General features: G+C 50.4%; 1 protein-coding gene across 1 annotated transcript; it reads left to right on the top strand.

Moving 5' to 3' along the window:
- Window positions 1–302: 302 nt before the first annotated feature.
- FOXA1 (forkhead box A1) lies at window positions 303–5,356 on the top strand. The gene is made up of 2 exons (XM_030274680.4): window positions 303–386; window positions 2,773–5,356. Exons 1-2 carry the CDS (start codon window positions 315–317, stop codon window positions 4,033–4,035), a joined length of 1,335 nt encoding a protein of 444 aa, XP_030130540.1. The 5' UTR covers window positions 303–314; the 3' UTR covers window positions 4,036–5,356.
- The last annotated feature ends 15,430 nt before the right edge of the window (window positions 5,357–20,786 follow it).

The following is a 20,786-nucleotide window of genomic DNA, read 5'->3' as shown; positions in this document are numbered from 1 at the left end:
CTTTGTAGGTGCGAACGCCTTTGTGCGGCGGACAAATGGGGAGAGGAGGAGGAGGAGGTGGGTACTTCTGCGACGTAAGATCCACATCAGCTCAACTCCACTCACATCCCAGCCGCACTTCCTCACTTTCTCAACTGTCTCGCCCCACACCGCTCCCTGCCTCCTTTTTGGCTGGTTATAGAGCAGAATTCAGCACCCCTTGCCCCTCCTGAGAGCTGGCTTCCTGCTAGGTCGGGCTTTCGGGCTCTTTTCCTACTGCCCGTCGCTCGCTTGCAAGAAGGCTGGATGGTTACACCGGGCAGGTTGGCTCCATAATGTTAGGGACTGTGAAAATGGAAGGGCATGAAACCAGCGACTGGAACAGCTACTACGCCGACACTCAGGAGGTGAGTAAATCCCAGGGTCTGGCTTCTCTGCTGCCCCTGTGCAGGGGAGGGGAGGACCTGGGGGTGGCTAGGGGTCTGGAGGGGGCAGCAATCGGAGGAATCGGTTTGCAGTCCAGATCCTGCCAACGCAAACGTACCTCCCCCTCCCTCCGGCGCCGAAACTGGCTAGGCTTCCCCAAGGAAAACACAGTTTCCAGGAGCCCTGGAGGCGTTTGGGGAAGACACGGGGCGGCTGTGAGCCCGCCAGGAGGGCCGGGGGGCCGGGGGCAGCCCTTGATCTCATCTAAGAGGCGTAATATTCTCTCGCGGCGGGCACAAAAGCACCCCGTAAACTCTTGGCTCGGGGCAGGGCGCTCGGCGCGCCGCCGGCACCCGAGTCCTTCCCGGCAGATGGCAGGGGCCGAGGGAGACAGACGCCAGCGCGTCCTGGCCGGGAGCAGCGCCTTCCCCGAGCTTCTCGGCGGGACCTCCGGCCTCTCTACTCTCCAGCGCCGGGCCCTCACCTGTTAAGGCCGGGGGAAAGGAAAGGAGGGGGAAGACCAGCCGTTTGTCCGCACTTTGCGGACGGGCTGCCCGCGGCGTGCGCTGCTGCCGCGGGCCGGCTGGCGGCGCTGCCGAGAGCCGGGCCGGGAGGGGGCCCGCACCCGGACCCGCCGCCCCCCACCCGGACCCGGACCCGGTCCGGACCGCCGCAGGCGCTTCCGCCCCCCGCGCCCCTTTGACAGCGATGTCCGTAAGGTGGAGGAGAACCGGCCCAAGCGCCCACAACTGCGGCGGAGGAGAGGGCCGCGGCAGAGCCCGGAGCGCACCCCCGGCGCGCCTCGGCCCTGTGGGGCCTGGGGTCCGCGCTGTGCCGCTGGGGCTCCGCAACGGGGGTCCCGGAGAAGCCAGCGCGGGGCAGCGCGGCCAGCAGCACTGCGGATTCCCGCCCTGGAAGGAGCCGTTTTGAGGAAGTGCGGCAGCGAGGCAGGCACCTGGGTGTGCGCACCCGGGCATTGCATCAGCATACCCGGACACACGGCTCCACAGTCCCCACGCCTCGTCCCGCACCCGGAGCTGGCACACGCGCCCACAGGGCCACGCGGACAGAGGCCGATACGTGTCACCCGGCTGGCATCTCCTTTAATAAAGGAAAGTCGGCTAAGGGCAAACAAGGGTCATCCTAATTACGTGCCATTTCCAGACTCATATTTCCTCGCTTATACGCATTGTCCACAAACATAAAGTTAAGGGAAGTTCGCTTTTGCTATTTTTTTAAACTTCAGTCTTTCCTCACCTCTTGCCATTTAATTTGAATAACTGCATGAATGCAACAGGGAAACCCAGCTGCGTTCTACCATCTCAAATATTTAATGTGATCCTTTAAATCAAAAGTGCGTTTATAAATTCGTGAAATTTGTTGGGATCAGAAATGAATTTTAAATATTTAACCGTTGCTTAAACCTCTTTTTCTTAGCCATATTAGCCGCATTAGTTAAACTGGGAGCGTCTTTCTCTCTCCTGTTAAATCAGATACCATAGTGGAAAGCACAAATTCAAGCTCTCCGGCTCTGCCCTTTTAAGAGTTATGTGTTAGGGTGCTTCAATTTTTTTCCACGTCGTGCAGAGAGGAGAAGTTCAGTCTTTTCCTACTTTAGGAAAGTTTTGCTGTTTGATTGGTTAGTTGATTTTTTTTAAAACTTTAATTTAAAGACTATTTTGATAGAAAATGTAGACAGAGGGAAGCTTTCCACAAATAAAACAGGCCAAAAAGACCTGTTTCGTTTGGATGAGGGTTTTTAAAATTATTTTGCAAAAAGACATGATTCCATCTTGTATGTTTTTTAGGAAAGAAATTTAAATTATTGCAGGAAGGGAGACATGCGTGAGATTTTTCTCTGAATATACAAGCAAACAATGTACACCCACCAATTTCAATAATCTGATGAGTTTAAGTATTTAACTGGAGAGACAGGGCACATAAACAGCAAAATACGGGAATGCCCTGGAGAGGACACGTCCTGCCGGGGCAGCCTGAGCCCGCAGCCCAGCTCCGCGAGGGCTTGGAGCGGCTCAGGGCAGACGCTCGGTCCGTGCGCCCCGCTGAACCCGGTGCAGCCCGCGCAAGCTGCGACACGCCGGTAAACCGGGAGTGCGTCCGGAGAGAGCACCCCCGCTCCGTGTTTATTTATACATTTATGTAGATACGAAATAGACCTTTTCATGGAAGCAGCTGCCTTTCCGTGCTGCTTTGGGGAAGCGTTTTCCCCTATGTCGGGGAAGCGGCCGGCGTCCCGCAGCAGGACGTTTGCACGGCTGGCTGGGCCAGGCGGGCGGATCCGGCCCCTACGGGGTCCTGCCACACCTCTCTCCTCTCTAACTCCGTCTCTTTGTCTCGCTGCCCTAGGCCTATTCCTCGGTGCCCGTGAGCAACATGAACTCGGGGCTGGGCTCCATGAACACCATGAACACCTACATGACCATGAACACCATGACGACAAGCGGCAACATGACCTCCAGCTCCTTCAACATGTCCTACGCCAACACGGGGCTGGGGGCTGGGCTGAGTCCCGGCGCCGTGGCCGGCATGCCGGCAGGCTCGGCGGGGCCCGTGAACGGCATGCCGGCCGGCGTAGCCGCCATGGGCACGGCGCTGAGCCCCGGTGGCATCAATGCCATGTCTGCCCAGCCGGCCCCCATGAACGGGCTGAGCCCCTACGGCAGCATGAACCCCTGCATGAGCCCCATGGCCTACACCCAGTCCAACCTCGGCAGGACACGGGACGCTAAGTCCTTCAAGCGGACTTACCCCCACGCCAAGCCGCCCTACTCCTACATCTCCCTCATCACCATGGCCATCCAGCAGGCACCCAGCAAGATGCTGACGCTGAGTGAGATCTACCAGTGGATCATGGACCTTTTCCCCTACTACCGACAGAACCAGCAGCGCTGGCAGAACAGCATCCGCCACTCGCTCTCTTTCAATGACTGTTTTGTCAAGGTGGCCCGGTCCCCCGACAAGCCCGGCAAGGGCTCCTACTGGACCCTGCACCCCGACTCCGGCAATATGTTTGAAAACGGCTGTTACCTCCGCCGGCAAAAGCGCTTCAAGTGCGAGAAGCCGGCGAACAGTAAAGCCACTCAGGAGGGCAGGAAAGATCAGGCCGGGGCCTCTAATTCAAGCTCCAACTCCCCCCTGCACAGAGGCCACAACAAACCTGCACAGCTGGATACAGCCACCTCTCTCTCCAGCTCCAACCCGTCCACCAGCCCTCAGTCTATGGACCACAGTGGATCAAGCACGGAGCTAAAGACCTCAGCCTCGGCCGCCTCCTCCACCATCAGCTCTGTACCAACTTTGGCCTCCGTCCCACACCCCCCTCACTCATTAGCCCACGAACCCCAGCTCCACCTCAAGGGTGATCCCCACTACTCCTTCAACCACCCGTTTTCCATCAACAACCTCATGTCCTCCTCGGAGCAGCAGCACAAGCTGGACTTCAAAGCCTACGAGCAGGCGCTGCAATATTCCTCCTACGGGGCCAGCATCCCCGGCGGGCTGCCCCTTGGCAGCGCCTCCATGGCTGGCCGGAGCAGCATCGAGCCCTCGGCCCTAGAGCCCTCCTACTACCAAGGTGTGTATTCCAGACCCGTGCTAAACACCTCCTAGCTGTGCAACCCCCGCCGCCGGGGCCGAGACCCCTCCTCCCCTTCCTGGCTTCTCTCCCGCTTTCCCTGAGACAGACCAAGGTGTTTCCGCACGCTGCGTGCAAAGGACTGTTACTTTTTAATTGTCTTGCAACGCGTTGTCTGTTGTTATGATCCACCACGACCTCCTGCAAAGCCGGCCGTGTCCCGCTTGTACATACTCCCTCCGGCCCCTGCTGCCCAGCCCCTCTCCCCGGAGACCTCCCCAGCCTATGCAGGGTGTTATTAAAAAGAAGAAAAAAAATGTTGAGCGTGTAAACTACTTGTTTGTGCTTTCTGCCCCCTCGTCTCCCTCCCTTATGTGTTCTATAATCTCATGTAAGTTTACAGGTATGTGGCAATACTTTAACAATACGGAGATGAAGAAGCGAGTAGACATTTAAGACTTTTTTTTTTTAATTAAGAAGGCTTTGAAGGACAATACTGCTGTGAAGTAGCAAAACACTAAGAGAATCTCTAAGCAACAAGAGAACTATTTACTTTCTCGGATCATCCTTTTGATACTTGCAAAATAAACCTTCGGCTACTACAACCCACATAAAACCCAGATGCTGTGGGTCGGATCCTGCACTCCCGAGGGGACCAACTGGAGCTTTGGAGTGCAGGATGCGACCCTTATCTTTTTCCAAGTGTTACCTGTTTTGGGATGTAATATAAAGTTACAAGAGGTCACAACCAGTTGGATTTTTTTTTCCTTCCCATCTGTTACTGAAGATTCTAGTTCATCAGGAACTCTCATCAACATGTGGATGACATACTTATTTAATTTAAGTGTATTCATTGTATACCAGCTAGAACTGTGTATCTATAACCAGGTTATTTTCCCCCTCCTCTAGGAAACATTGACTACTACACTGATGCAAGGAAAAGAGGATAGCTCTGTCTCTCCCCCCTTTTCAAACTATTCTAATATTTTTTTTTTTTGTGGCCGTTTAATTATCGCCATCGTTAGCTTATATCATCCAGTGTTATTGCACTTTCCACAGTTTTACACGGTGTTAGCATAGCCAGACGGGTTTTATTATTATTCCTGTTCGCTGTTTCAATGTTCTTAATTTATTGCATGGTTTATATTGTTTTCTTTCTTTACAGCTGGAAATTGCTTTAAATGACCGTAAAAAATAATTACACGTGAATTTAAGAAATTTTGTTAATTTTATAAATGTGATTGTAATTGAAAAAATATTTTGATTTAAAACGATAACTGAGAATTTAATGCGTGAAGTATGTTTTTGATCATTTGCAGTTAAGGACTTTAAATAAATCAAATGTTATCAATTAAATACTTCTGCTATTTTCTTACAAAATTTCTGGGGCGGGTTACGGAGGACGGAGCCGTGTGCAAGAACATCAAAACGTAGTGCTTAAGTGTGGATGTGAAGAGGAAATATTTGTACGGCCAGGCTTGTGCAGAGGGAAGGCGGGGAACGCTCCCGCAGGGTATGCTTGTGGGGCGCTGCGATGCCACCGGCCTGTGAAGCTGAGTGTGTGGTAATGTCCTTTATTTTTTTTTATTTTTCCCCCTCCCTAATTCACGGTTCTGGGATATGTTGAGGGATGGCAGGAAAAAGCCTCCCGAGGCGATGTAACCTCCTGGGTGTTTTGCGGCCAGGGCTGCAGGGGCGGCGGCGGCCAGGCTCGGCGTTTCCCCGCCGAACGGGACGACGCCCACGGGGAGCATCCCCAGGGCGGCTCCACGCCGCTCTCGGCCCAGATCCCGCTTTGTAGTTCCGGCTCGGAACCACCCGTCGGAACGACACCAACAGCCGCGCTGCAGAGCTCTGTTCCCCGGCAATAGACTTTGTCGGGGGAGGGGAGTTTAAGTGTGAACGGATTTAGCTGTGCCGAGCTCTGTTCGTGCACGGCCGCCAGATGAAAGAACTGTGTAATTCTCGTAATTATCACATAATTGCCCCCTGACGGGTTAGGGACAGCGGCGACAAACTAATTTAAGGTTCGACTTAGAAAAGAAAAGCCAAGCCAGCGTCCTAGATACCTCACTACATCCCTCCAACACTACTACCCAGCTAAAAACGGGAGGGAAAAAAGTCTTGGGAGAGCCCCTCTGCTTTGCAAATGTGGCCGGATCAGCGGCGATCCCGGTCGGAGATGCCGCGCACGGCTCTCCCGGTGACACGGAGCTGTCTCCCTCGTCGTGCTGTGCGGTGCTCTGGGTCGTGCGGGCGTTTACCGCAGGTCCTCCCCCGAATGCGAGTCTTGCAGCGCGGGGGAGGGGGCTCTGTCCCCGTCGCCGTGTGCGGCCGGTTACCCCATGGCCCGACTGTGTGGCACCTTCGCTTCTGAATATCCCGAAATGGCAAACATCAACAGACCCCCCGCAGCCAGGGGCAGCTCGGGGCTGCTCGGCACCGGGTCTGGGCAGGCGGATCCTATTTAAAGCCCCGCTTCTTCTGCCGAAAGGAGCTTCGTGAGAATCGAGACAGGATGAAGCCAATTTTCAGCAGGACTTCACTTGTCTCCCACAGACTAGTCTATAGAGAATATGCTATTGCAGAGTGGAGACATTGATTTAATGCCTTGGGCTTATACACGGAAAATATCAATCGACTGACAGCGATAAGGCAGCAAGTTTCACATATCAGCTGAGGAGCACAGACCGTGTGTAATGGAAATATTTGGGGCGTGGGTAATAAAAGGGTTTAAGCGGACCGACGCGGCTCCAAACCTCTCAGAGATAAGGAGCGGAGCCTGTCACGGATGCAGCGTGTGCCCTTTCGCCACTCGCCATCAAGATTTTATTCCTCCCCTTTCTTCTCGTAGGCAAATGGTGTCTGCGACGGAGAACGAGCCACTGACAAGACAGGGATGCAGCTCATGTTAAAAATGCGGGTCCCCGGCGCAAAGCACGCCGCAGTCTGTGATCAGTTTAGGACTTGGCAATCAACAGCAGGGCGAAGAGTCCCGTTTTACATTCCACTCCTAGCTGCCCTGCTGCTGCTGCTGCTTTAACCCTGTGCTCAGGGAACCCCGAACCAGAGGGCATATATAAGCTAAAAATGGGATCCACAAGAAGAGGGTGCATGCCCCCGCCCCGCAATGTGTAGAGAGGAGTTTGCGAGCGTCTCCTTCCAGCCGGACCGGTCGCTCTGTGCTAGAAGGGAAGGATTTGGCGGGTGCGGGGCTTTTGCTCCTGTCAGAGATGGTGTCTTAGCCCCGCGTCCGGGACAGAGGCAAAGCTGAAGCCCGCCAGGCTTCAGGTTCCAGGCTCCGACAGACGCCTCAATTTATAAGGGGAACTTCGTCTTTTCCTGTTCGGCAAATTACCTCCGGCCGGCCACGTGCGGGGGAGCAAAACCGGCTCATTTAGCGTCATTAAATACAAGAGGGGAGTAAATCGGGGCGGCGGGGGATCTCTGTAAAGGTTTACGCGGAGTTTGGGCGGTGAGGAGGCCCCTGGCCCGGGACGAGGGGGAGATGTTGGGTGCGCCGGCGGGGCAGAGGCGAGGCGGCGGGGACCCTGCAGCCGGGGGTTCGGGGAGGCGGAAGGGTCCCCTGGCGCAGCGGAGCCCTCTGCCGCGGGGTCCGACAGTCCCGTGCTCCCCGGCAAGCGGGCACGATGTCCCTGAGCCCCCCATCCGTGGCACCTCCTCGGAGCACCTGCGAGCAGCACCTGCCCTTCGCAGGAGAGTCGGTGGAATAAAAGCTATTTCAGCCGCCCAAGTCAAGTGGGAGAAATAAAATCACAAGTAACTGCTGGGTTGTTTCCTGAGTCCGAATGGACAACACTGACATCTATATCGGCAAACAATCGGAGGATATGCATTATTTGGAAGGAATAATTCCAAACGTCCGGGACTACGGAAAAACGAGAAAGAAAAAAAATGCCGGACACTTTTTCATTTGAATCGTATTAGTGTCAATAAACCATAAGTAAAGCGCGAGAGAACCGTGCGAGAAAGCACTTCAGCCATTGGCATAGCTTCAAAAATTGTTTTGAAATGGGTTGAGTAGGTATTGAAATTGGTCCATCAGCATAAACACGAAATAAATTAATTGCCTTGCTATAACGCCAACTAGTCTTTAGAAGAGCAATTGTCTCGGCTTTTTACAGAAACATTATAGATAAAACGCCTGATTACGATAACAATGCATTTCGTATGGTTTCTTTCCTGTTTTGATGAAACGGAATCTAAGCATATATGTGTGAGCATATGTGATTAATCACTCTGCAAATAACATTTTAAAATCAGACACTTAATAAAGAAATAGATTTCGTGTGCATTTTCGTGATAAATTTAATTCATGAAGAAGTAAATTATCCTCATATAAACATGGGGTAAAAAGTTCTCTTGAGAGGAATATAGATGCATATATTGTATATATTAACATACATATAATTAATATGTATTTGTTTCCAGGGGAGGCAAGTGGAAATATACATAACACACAATGACCAGGCAAAAATCACACCACAATAGGGCACAGAGTGTGACCGAAGTAAACAATGTAAGTCCCCGCAAAACTCCCACGCTGCAATATGGTTTGGGAAACATAGGAGAATGGTTAATAGCTAAAATAAAAATGCTATTAGTTTGATTATTTACATGTCAAGGGTCGTGCAGCAAAATTACTCTTTTTTTTCTTCTTAATGCGAAGCCAGCCTTCTGAGCTCCTAGCAAAGGCAGACTAATAATATTTTTTAAATATTTGCAGACTAATAATATTTTTAAAATAGTTAGTACATTCTCTGCAATTTGTAGTTTCGAAAGGTCTGTTTCAGCGGGAGAAAATAACTGGGGGAAGAGAAGAGTGGAAAACGGGAGGCGATAAGAGGAAAACCTGCCTTTGTTCCCCCTGGTTATTTTCTAATAATTATTCTGACCATTATGACAAAGTAGCATTTAAGGATAGATTAGTGTAAATAGCGTCGCATTTCACTTGCAAACCTTGCAACTTTCTGGCCCAAGCCTTGCCATGGTGTTTGTTTCTCTCCTTCACCTCAAACAGAAACTCATTGAGATTTCAGATCTTTGAACTTTGGACAGATCAAACTGCCAGCGCTCACCTTTGTCTCCAGTCATTAGGATTTAAGGCATATGTAGCCTCATGGCAGAATCCATTTGTCTCTACAAGGGAAAAAAGATGCGATGTCGTCTCTTTCCCCGCACCCTAAAACTGCTGCATTTAGTTGAATTCCTAGAAAGGATCCTTTTCCGGAATGGCGCCTCTGCTGCAGTAGCATTTTCGAATGGGCTTTGCTCAGGCGAGTTACTTTAGGGGAAGTTCGTCGTTGTTTTGATATTATTATTGTACAACTGGTAATCTAATTTTTCTCATTAAATAATCCTACACTTGCTCGTTATTCCAAGGGTGAATTACCAGCAGACAGGGTACTATTATTATTATTATTATTATTATTATTATTATTATTATTATTATTATTATTCCAGCCAGCAGGCGGAACACGCGCTGAACCGGGGCGTTGCTGTGTTCCCCTCTGCCCTGCGCTCGCCCAGGCTGTCCCCCGCAGCAGGGGAAGCTCTGCAGCGGCGCGGAGGCGACATGGGAGCGGGCGGGACGGGGCCCCGGTGTGCGCGGGGTGCGGATGCCACTGACCTCCCTGCCCGTCCGGGTCTCCTGCCCGGTCTCGGTAGCCCAAGCCTTCCCCAGCGCACGGCGTTGCCCTCTTTTGGCTCAGCCTAGCTCAGGATTTGGGACCCCCGCCTGCCTTCACTGAGTCGCCCGAGGGAAAAGAAGGGAGCGAGGGTCCCCAGGTGGACACGTTTCTGGGGACCGCATTTCTGCTCCCGAAATCGGGCCCGTTCACACACCACTTGGCAGTGAAAGAGTGTCGAGTCCGCCGCCGTCCGGTAGAAAAGCTCATCCAGGAACTGGAGCGGGGGCATCCCCTTCACGGTCGGGTCGCCCCTGGGCCACGAGCGGCCAGGGGGAGGTGCCCTGTGCCCCCGGGGCTGGCACCCTCTTCGGTGAAGGGAGGGCTCCGGGAGCTGCCCCGTGCCGCTGAGAGAGGGACCCGCGTGATTCCACTCCCCGCCGGGCTACCAGAGCACGGAGGTGCAGGCATGCTCCCGGGAGCTCTCACTTCACTCCGAGCCTGCCCGGGCACCGAGGCACAGGGCTGCCTGCCCCGGGAGTGGGATCTGGCCCTCTCCAGCAACCACGTCCACGGCAAATACCGCCTTTGTGCCCGATGCCTCTAAGTGCTCCCTAATAATCTATTTGCCGTCTACTGCGCGATAGCTGAAATATATTTCCCCCTTGATTCCTTGTATTTCCCGAGCCTGCCCGGCGGGTTGCTAACACACATTTCCTCCGCTTATGACCGACAGAAAATGTAAACATGTTGGTAACTAGGAGGTGGGCCTCATTCTGCAAACCGGGATCTCTCCATAGTGACTCTCAGTAATGACCTCTTTAGCATAATAAAGCCCGGGGGGCGGGGAATCTTTGAACTGCGGGGCAGGAGATTGGAATAAGAGCATGTCTGAACTTATTCAAATGTATGCAACAAGTTTTCTAGTTCTAAGGTTATCGGATGTGAGCAACAGACGTTTTACCTCTTCTTGTTTTTCCTTGTCTGATTGCTTTATCTAAGGAAGTACTTCACAAACTTCAGGTATGTCATTAACTTACATGAAATGGAAAGGAAATAACAAGTGACAAAACCAAGTCCCGACCCTATATTTAGTCCGGAAAAAACCAAAACCACTCCCCTCTTCAAACCCCCCGCAAACTAATAATACAGATTCTTGTTTGGAAAGGGGGGGGGGGGGGTGTGCCCTCCAAACACATGGCAGCAGACCTAACAACACGGCCACCAGGAGCCCTGGCAGAACGAAACGGCGAGCAGAGGTGACCCAGCACATCTCACAGCGGCCCCCCTTTTCTCCTTCAGCAGAGCCCGTGGTCGGTGCCCACCGTTTGCCCGCGGACACACAAGTAAACCAAGAACCAGGGAGAATACTTTCAGGTCTCCCTTAAAAACACTCCCATCGGGGCATCGGTGTCCAGAGGACGGGGGAAAAAAAGGAGCTGCTGGACGGTGCCGAGCAGAGCTCTCCCCACCCCACCCCCCGGGCAATTGTTCCCTTGAGCCCCTATTAATGCGGGACATATGTTATCCACAGGCAGTAGGCAGCGGGAAGACTTCGCCATCTAACTTGTTGCTCAACTGACGAGGCGGTTCTCATCTTCTCATCAAAAGCCGCCGGTCTTTCTTCTGCCGTATGGACAAAAATGTGAACAACAATGCCCGCCTCCCTTCACTTCAAAAGCTGCCAGCGCAGAGGCTACCCAGAGAATTTTCTCTCTGCCTTTCATTCCCGGTTTGAAAAAAGGCACTACAGGGCCAAGGCGCTCCTAATACTCTTTGATGGGGATTGAATTCATTATCTCCAATAACACAATTGTGCTTGGCCAACGAAAAGAGCAAAGTAATACTCATCTAGAATTAGAGAGCAGGGCTCAGAAGAAAGGGAGCGGGAGGGTGGTGAGGGGGTGCATTTCAAAGGAAAGAGGGGGGGGGGAGAGGAGTGTAATGAGAAAACACCTATATCACAAATCGGCTTGAAAGGAGGGGGTCCCCAGAAGTTTAAATTGCAGAAGTGTATTAAGTGGCGGATTGTACGGCTCCAGGCATGTTGGTGGTCTGACTGCGTATTCCCTCTCCGCCGACCGAGCCGGCAGCAGCAGGCTTGGAGGTTCTTGACATTTCCCTCCAGGGACGCCCCCGGGCCCGGAGCGTTCCGCCGCTCCTCTCCCTCCGCGGCGCACCCCGACGCCCGGCCCCGTGTCAACCGGGCCGCGGGCGGGGGTCGCCGGCTCGGACTTTGCCCGGGTGCAGCGCAGTGCCCACCGTCCCTCGCTGCTCGCCCTGGCTTGCGGAGACCCTGCGGCGGTGGGAGCCGCCTCAGGCAAAGAGTAGCCAAGCAGGCAAACAGATCTCTGCTCCGGCGTCCCCCGCCTCTTCCAGGAACCGCAGGGATGCCCAGGAGCCTGTCCGAGGGGTCGGGGTGAGGTGTCTCAGCACCATCACACCCCGACACCGTTTCAGGGCTACGGGAATGCGACCAACCCAGGGCCACTTCTTGCGAGGGCGGCGGGCGCAGCCCGAGTTACCGCTGCTCCAGCGGGGGAGGGAAAGTGATGGAAGAATGAATGAATGAATGACAGAGCAGACGAATGAATGAATGAATGAATGAACGAATGGAGCGAATGAATGAATAACGTATACACAAATAAATAAATAATAGAGCACAAAAATCAACCGATTGGAAAACCGCTGTGTTAATATGAGAGATTAAAATATTTGCCTGTTTGGCTTCCAGCATAAATGTTTTCAATCGGGTGTTATCCAAACAGGCAAATTTTCAAGGCCAAGTAAAATACAGCAACGAGAGGCTAAAGTCATTGCACGTACGACGGGTGGTGATGGGGCCCTGGGCGGGTGCATTGCACGCGTGTTAGAGGGCACTAGGAGCGGCGGCGAGATGGGCTAGAGATGCCGACCCCCGTGTCTGACGCGTTTCTGCGTCAGACAGACAAACACGCATCCATCCTACCGCCGAACCAGCTTGTGTTTCCAAACTTCCCAGCGCCAACTGCAGGACCCCCGTAAGGGCTTATGCAAGCGCAGAAGTGGGAGCCGCCAGAACCCCCAGAGACGCTTTTCCGAGGTAATGCCCTCTAGGCGTTGGCAGTCACACGGAAAGGGCCCAGAAAGTCACATTGGTCACCCAGAAACTTGCTGCCTTCTCTGCAGGCTCGGAGGGACGCCACACCTCCCAAAAGTCAATTTGCACCCTGAGGAACAGGAGTTCTTACACCCCACCCTAAATGGGGAGCCTGGAACCTTAAGCTGGCCAGCTGAGTGTTTCTCTCTGGTAAAAAGGAATCTCATCACCTTCGTTAGCAGGTTTGCCCCCAGAAGGGACACAGTGGCCAAACGAGGGGACAGGAGGAGAGAGATGACCTCTTCCAGCCCCCGTGGGGGTTTCATCATGTGCAATAATGCTGACCCTGTCACCTTTCCTCTTACAAGACAAAGCTGACCTTCACAGGACTGATTTCAGTGGATCCACACTCATCCTTTTAAACACTCCCTGGGCAGGGGGTAGATTTTTTCTTTTTTCTTTTCCTAATGAGTGTGACCGAGATTACATGGACCTCAGCAAAGTCCGAGGTTCAAGGATTTAGAATATTTCTCACTTTATAAAGTGTCATAGAGGTGGTTGGTTGGTTTTGTTTTTTGTTATTTTGGTATTTTTTTGGTTGTTTGTTTGTTTTTTTTGTGGGATTTTTTGTTTGTTTTTTGGTGTGGGTTTTTTTTTTTGTTTGTTTGTTTGTTTTTTAATTTAAGAGGAAGGGGCTCCTTATGTCTTAAAAAAATTTAAAGAGATTTAGAATAAGGTGTTTGCTCCCAAGGAAAGCAGTATTAAAATACTTATGCTTTCTGCAAAAGTAGGAGCAGACTTCACATTGTTTCTGCTAGGGTCTGTTTAGACCAAGCATACATGTTAACTGGCTAACTAAGCATTTTACAGTTTGTAATTTACCCCACCATGCATGATGACTTCTCCAAAGTGTACATTAAACGACCGTATAGTTCATGTCCAGGAATTACTCTTTACAAGTCTGCTTACCTTAACGATCAATGTGCCATTTATACTTTTACACAATAGACTTTAATTGTTACAAGGCTGTCGTTTGGTCTATGTGAAATAATTTGTTTTGTGCCATAGCACAAACAGGGGATTAGGAGTTCAGGTAAGGAACAAGCAGCAGCAACAACTTAATTCCTAGGCAACAAAGATCCTGCTTTCACGCCAGATTTCTTTCTAGTAAAAAGCAGGACATGGCACCATCTCCAGTGCCCTGGACCACTCAGCCACAAGTTAGCTTGCATTTCTTTCTGCTTAAATCTCTTCAGAGTTTCATGCCCTTCATCTCTTCCAGAGAAAAAAGTTGCATAAAATGCTATGCAGTGCTAAGTACAAATAAACACGAGAGATTCGCCAAATTAAACAGAATTCCATGTTGAAAAAAATCGTGATTTAACAGGCAGAGGTCAAAGGCAGCCCTGTAGATCTAATTTTTAGTATTCTGTTTTTTTCAGTGAGATTCGTACAAAGGGTACTATATTTCAAACTATCACTTTCATTTGGAATCACAGCTGATTCCCTCCCCCCCCCCCCCCCCCCCCCCCGCAATTACCAGCATATCCCAGTTTCAGATAGAAATTGTAAAAACCTAACAGATGTAGGACAAAGACCCTCTTTATTTCCCAGTGTCTGGGCAATGGCAGAACATTGTGGTGGCCCAACCCTCGCCTGTCACCTCTGCCAAGCAGTGGGTGGCTGGGGGACACAGACACCTGAGTTTCCTTGGGTGTTTTAGCAGAATGAACACATGGCAGGCAAAGCCACTAAGAACACTTCCATCTTTGAAAATGAGCCCAACAACAAATGGATCCTGAGCTTCAACACTTGTGTGATGGCTTTAGCCTGTGACAAAACTTGTCTGAGCATTATCAGTGATAGATGAAATGGGTCTGGGGGGCTAAGGTGTGTGTGTCCTGTGAGATCCCACCATCCCCTCAGGTGTGGGGCACCATGGGAGAGACATGGGCAGTCTTAGCCTGGCTCCTTCACCCTCAGATGTCCATGCTCATCCCCTCACCTTTCCAGGCTGCTGGTGCCCTTTGACAACAGTGAAGGTGGGAATGACATGCTCAGACCATGATCTCCTCAAAAATTAAATAAATACAAATGAGGAACATACAATTTGATGCAGTAAACATCTTTTGTGTGCCCATATGAGTGCAAACCATTAGGTCAAACCCACTCAAGATCCACAATGGATAGGTGAGACAACCGAGATGTACATAGCAATGCTCTACTGGATGATTGTAATCTCGAAATTCTTCTTCTTTCCTTGACACAGTCCTTAGAGCAAGGCCATTTGAGATACCCCTCTCAGTACCAACAACCAAGGGAAAGAGGTGTTTAAGGTTGCTGAAGGATGGCTGAAGAGACCTCCGGGATGCAGATGGTTTCTTCTCTTCCATTACTAGCAGCATAATTCTGTGGATTTCCTTCTGTTGCTTTTAGGAATCAGGGGGAGACCAACCTTCTGATGAGTTTCTTCTCCACTGGGACAGTCTCACACACCAGCACACATACACAAACAAGCACAAACACACACACACAGAGAACTGGGCTCAAAGCTTCCCCAGGGGAGGGCTGCACTGAGAGGTCACCTGCTTCATGCAGGCTCCTGAGGAGACAAGTGTGTGGGCCTCTGCCATGCTCAAGCCAAATGAAGTCTGGAAATTCCTTTGTGCCAGGAGCAAGAGGCCTTAAGAGCTACTTGCAGCCTTTGGTCATCAGCTTTGTAACAGGGACTGTTGCTTCACTCTGTTAGAGAGAACTTACAACCTATGGGTTACTAGAATGCAATAAGACCTAATTAAATAATAAGTGTTCTAAGTGCCTCAAATATATACAGAACACTTTAAAGGATGGAACTTTCAGGTATTGTCAGATAATAGGGTTATCTGCACAGTAGCTCTCAGGTTTTTGGTACATGTATATTCAACCGAGAAGCGTGGAACATTTCAGTCCACTGTACTGGCTTAAAGGTTTGCCAACTTAAAGGATTAAGTTTCTGGTAACATGAAAGGCTTTAATACATATTAATATGCTTTCTAAGTATAAATATGTTCTCATTGTATATATCGCCTTCATACTAGTAAGGCTGGAATATAATAAAAGCTATTGGTATATATTAATCAGATATTCATGGAAAGCAGTAATACCTTTTTAAATTTGTAATTTCAGAAGGAGGGAGGTCCCTGTACTTAACCAGATGATTCGTTTGTGACTGGGAAATATAACAATATATTGGAAAATATAACAAGTAATCAAAATAAATGTATTTTTGACTAAATAATTCCTAGCAGTCAGATCACCCAGACTGCAACAAATACACAGCACAAGTTGATGAGGTGAAGTATGACAGTGCTGTTCCCATGCCAGTGACATTAGTAAGGAAAAAAAATTAAAAAGAGGGAAAACCACAGTGAAAACATTAAAAAAAAAAGGAAAAAAATTATTTTTCTCAAATTTTCCCTAGAAGTATCAATAACGCCTTTCAATATTGAGCTTCAAACCACAGCTAAACCCCTATGAAAATAGTCAATACACAAACACACGAGGACACAGAGCTCTTTAATTTCCTGAAGACACAGGCTAGAGCTCTCCTCAGCTGCAAGGACCTGTGCTCTATAGGCTTTGCGGTTTGGCACAGGTTCAGCCTGAGCCAGAAGGAGGGAGCAGGACACTTAGAAAATTAAAGATCTACGTAGGGAAAAAAAAAAAAGTTTTTCCAGTATAACACCGCTTTAATTACAAATTTATTGCTCGGCTTACAAAACACAGGGGCGCCTCGAAATGCTCAGAGGAGGAATTAAAGCCGAGGCGGACCAGACGCTTGCCATGGCGGCGGGTACCGGGCTGCGCTGCCCTCCCCTCTCCGCCCCGCCGGTGTCCGAGCGGCGGCTGCGGCCGCGGCCCCTCCCGAGGCGGGGCGGCTCCGGGCGGTGCTGCGGCCTCGCCGCGGCTCCGGCGCCCCGGGCGGAGCGCGCTGGGCGGGGGACCCGCACACCGCCCAAGGGGGATTTCCCCCTCCCCGCCCCTCCCCGCCCCGGGCGCTCACGGCCCCGGGTGTGCGGGGATTCCGACGACGGCGGGGGATGCTCGGCCGCGGGACGGGGGGGCCGCGGCCGGGACTGCGGGCAGGGCGAGCGGCGGGCTGAGGAGCGATCCCCGGCACGGCGGGGCTGCTCCCTCCAGCCCTCCCGCTGCAGAGTGCGGGGGGTTCGGCGTTGGTGTCAGCCCGTGGCTGTGCTGGAAGCCACACGGGCACAGCTCCTACAAGCGCGGGTTCGGTGCCCCCGCCCCGCCGGATCCGGCCGCTGAGCCAGCTCCAGCCCCCAGCTGCAGGCAGCGCCCGCAGGCGCTCCCCTCACGGCGGGCAGCGGCTGGAGCGCGTCCGCACGCCGGGGGATTTACTCTTCCTCTTCCTTCTCCTCCTGTTCCCTCTGGCAGCCGAGCCCCGCGGCGGGCTGGAGGCGCCCGGCGGCGGCCCTGGGGCGCGGAGCCGCCTCCCCCCGCTCCCCCCGCGGGGCTGCAGCAGCCGTCGCTCCCCCGTGGGGCCGCTTGCGCTCCCAGCCACCGCTGAGGCGCCGGGGATGCAGTTCCCTGGCGGGTGGGTATCCACTCAAACTGCCTACTTGCCTGGAAGGTTATTTATTTATTTTTTAACTGTTCTTCTGATCTGTGGTTTTCTTAAAATAAGTGGAAGACTGCCCCTTCCCCCAGTACCCCTTATCTAAGTCAGTCTTAAATATATGCCAATGGCCCCTGTAATAATCATGAAATCAAGTCACCTCCATGCCAACGGGTTTGTCGTGTGTGTGAAAATGCCAGCCCTGTCGAGGGTGGATGTGAAATCTGATCTTGCTTCAGTCTCAACAGAAAGAAATGATTCATGCTTGACCGTGTCTCCTTGATATTTCTTATTTCGACTTTTCCTGCTTCCTCTGTCCTGTCTCCTGGTTGACACTCTTCCCAAGGGGTCCTTCAAACACTCGAGGATTAGAGCAATAACAGTGCTATAGTCAAGTATTTCCTTGAAGGGTTTTATTACTAGGCTATCTAGAACAAAAACAAAAGGCATTTTCCAAAACAACTCTTTAAAAGAAAAGCAGACAGCAGTCGTTAAAATAAGGGAGCTTACATGGCAAGCCACTGGTGCATCTAACAGTATCCTCTCCTTCTGAGCTACACAGTATTTGGTCTTTATTTCAAGAAGCCATTGTGAATGCCTGATTTCTGCCTTCAGTTTTAAAGAGTTTGCTCCCTAGATGAAGAACACTATTTTGCTAGCACAAATGTCCTCAGCCAGATGTCTGCCACATCTGCAGGCAGGTGAAGGGAGGCAGCACCTAGCACAAAGGGTTGTAAATGTGGGGAATTCAGGGCTGTGAGCGTGAGGAATTCAGGCTCACACAGGACCCTGGATTTCCAGGGAGGTAGCCTGTGACTGGAGAGAATGACAGAAGCAGGGATGAGAGTAATGAGCAATGAGGGTTTGGAAGAAAGATTGAGGACGTGGAAGGAAGGGATATAAAGGGGAATGGACCATGTGTGGACAAGTCAGGAGAACTGAGGGGTGCCAGAAAATGGAGATGACTGCAGCGAGCAGATGGCTGATAGGGGTTAGGGGACAACATGAAGGTGAACCACACCTGGAGCAGCTGTCTGCCTTTTCTAGGAAGTAAAAATTAATAGTAAAGCAATCTACAGGCTGTTGCCCCCGATGCAGACAACAGGAGACACACAGTGGAAGTCCGCCTCTGAACAGCAAACAAGGAAGCTTGACTTTTTTATGTGTGTGTTTAAGGCTGAATTTGACCTCGAGCTGATGTCATGCAAATCAAGGGCTGTCTGCTTCCCTCTAAAAGGTAAAAGAAGTCCAAGGAATCAGCTTGAAATGAAGAGCTACTTATATTTAAACATCTCCTGGTTTGGGGAGTGAAGAGAGGCTGAGTCAGGGGCTTCAGAAGCTGCTGTCACCTTTGCCAGGGGTCAGAAATAGCCACTGCTGTTTATTTGCAATACACACTAGGCCCTTTATAAACCCGTGGAAGGACAGTCCCTGCTGCTGCACTGTGCAGTCTAAGGATTTGCAAAATGGGATCAATAGTCTTGCTTGGTATTATAATGTCATAGTGTCTCCAGGTTGGTTTCAAAGCATGTAAGAGCATGTGGAGAGCACTACTGCAAAAGTTACAAAGCTATAGGCAATAGAGACTCAGGTTAGATAAGGGGCTGGCTGGGTGGAGCTGGTGAACAATGCACGAAAGTGCTTTTCTTTCACTGATCTTGGTTCAAATTAAGGTTAAATTCCAAGGGGAGTGTATTTTTTTCCCTTCTCTCAATCTCTCTCTCTCTCTCTCCAGGAAGAGGTTTTAAAGGCCATCGTTTTCAGTTAAAAAAAAAAAAAAAATCACAAAGAAAGATACATGTTAATACAAATGTAGCATTCCACAGAGGGGAGCCAAGAGCTGCGGCTGTCGCACCCACAGCTTTTATTCAGCCAGAGCAAGTTCAGCAGTTTCAGCACCTGGCAGGAGCAGGATTGATCCTGCTGTCAAGAAATGGCTATAGCAAAAGCAAGACCACTTACATGCCACAGAGTCTATACAGAAAAAAATGCTGATATACAGGAGTGTTAAAAGGGATTAGGGAAATAATACACAGAATTCAAATAATTTTTACTAAAACGACATGCTTAATTCATGTGGCTCAGAAATCATTACCTTTACCCTTGTAAAAAAGGTATATTAACATCTAATCTATGCAAGTATGTAACAGAAGGAACTAGAATATGAATTTTTCTACTAAATCTATGAAGCCTGGTGCTGTAACTAAAGGAATATGCAACAAGGCTTCCATGTAACTACTCTTAGATCTGCTTTTGTTGGAGTCGGGAAAGAAAAGTAAAAAGAAAAAAAAAAAAAAAGCTGGATCAACTTCTTCACAAAGAGAACTCCATAGAATTTATTTCGCAATCTGTCCATCATTACTTTTCTGCTTTAGAGCTGGTGTTTCATGACACTGTAAGAAAGTGTAGCACATTCTGTGTCCTCCCAAAATTTGAAAGCAGAAATGTGGTCTCTCCTCCGATAATAGCTCTGCAAAACGCAGGGGCAAAGGTGGCACACATTTAATGCTGACTTTTCTTTGTTATGACAGAAGCTCTTGAAAATCAGTGGGGCAATCTGTGGTCTCGATCCTGTGAGATATTACAAATTTGCTATAGGGGAGTTCCTGACTCTCAAAGGAGTACAGAGAACCTCCTCCCACAGCATGCTCTCTAAGTAGAGAGAAGAAGTCAGTTCTGCCATGCTCAGGGGTATTTGTCATCCCTGTGGCTGCTTTTGTCTTTAAAGGTACGTGAGACATGAAAATATGTTATATGCCAACACAAATTGTAAGACCTATGTGCCCCATACACAGTACACAACACAAAAACGCAAAAGACAGCCTTTGTTTTATTAACTTTGTCTCTTTTCCCCCACCAAAATAAAATATTTTGGCCTACCAGTACAATGAGTGCTTAATATTGACCCTCAGTAGCTCCTCATTACCACTGGAAGGTTGCAGCAGGGACTTGAGAATGATTGCTTCACGTGCCCTGTGGCTGTGCAGTCCAAGGCAGCTGTGCTGGGTGTATTTTAAGCAGTGTGTTAACATTCTTAGGAATACTTTAGTCAAAAACCAATGCTATTTCATGTCAGTCCACCTAATCAACATTTAAGTGTTGCAGAGCACAAAACATTGCTTAATCAAACAGCAGTAGCTTACAGTCCATCAGTGCTATAGCTGATCATCAAATGCATCTGATGATCAAATTATTGCTGGACTCAAAAGCTAAGTTACCAGCTGGATACTTCTCTAGCCATGAGGGCAGAGGCTGTTGTCAGGTAGAACAAAAGTCAAGTGAATTCAGGGTTCAGCCTCACAGATGAGAAGTGCCTGCTAGGGGATACTCAGTGTTGGTATTCAGCTCTGCAGTTTTGTTCCTGTGATATCCTTCCTCACATCTTTGAGTCCTATTTTTGACCTCCTCCTTCTTAAGTGCAGTGTTTCTCACCCCCTTTTCATG

The sequence above is a fragment of the Taeniopygia guttata genome, chromosome 5, assembly GCF_048771995.1.
Source record: "Taeniopygia guttata chromosome 5, bTaeGut7.mat, whole genome shotgun sequence".
Classification (NCBI taxonomy): Eukaryota; Metazoa; Chordata; class Aves; order Passeriformes; family Estrildidae; genus Taeniopygia; species Taeniopygia guttata.
This window is presented reverse-complemented; position numbering and strand designations above follow the sequence as displayed.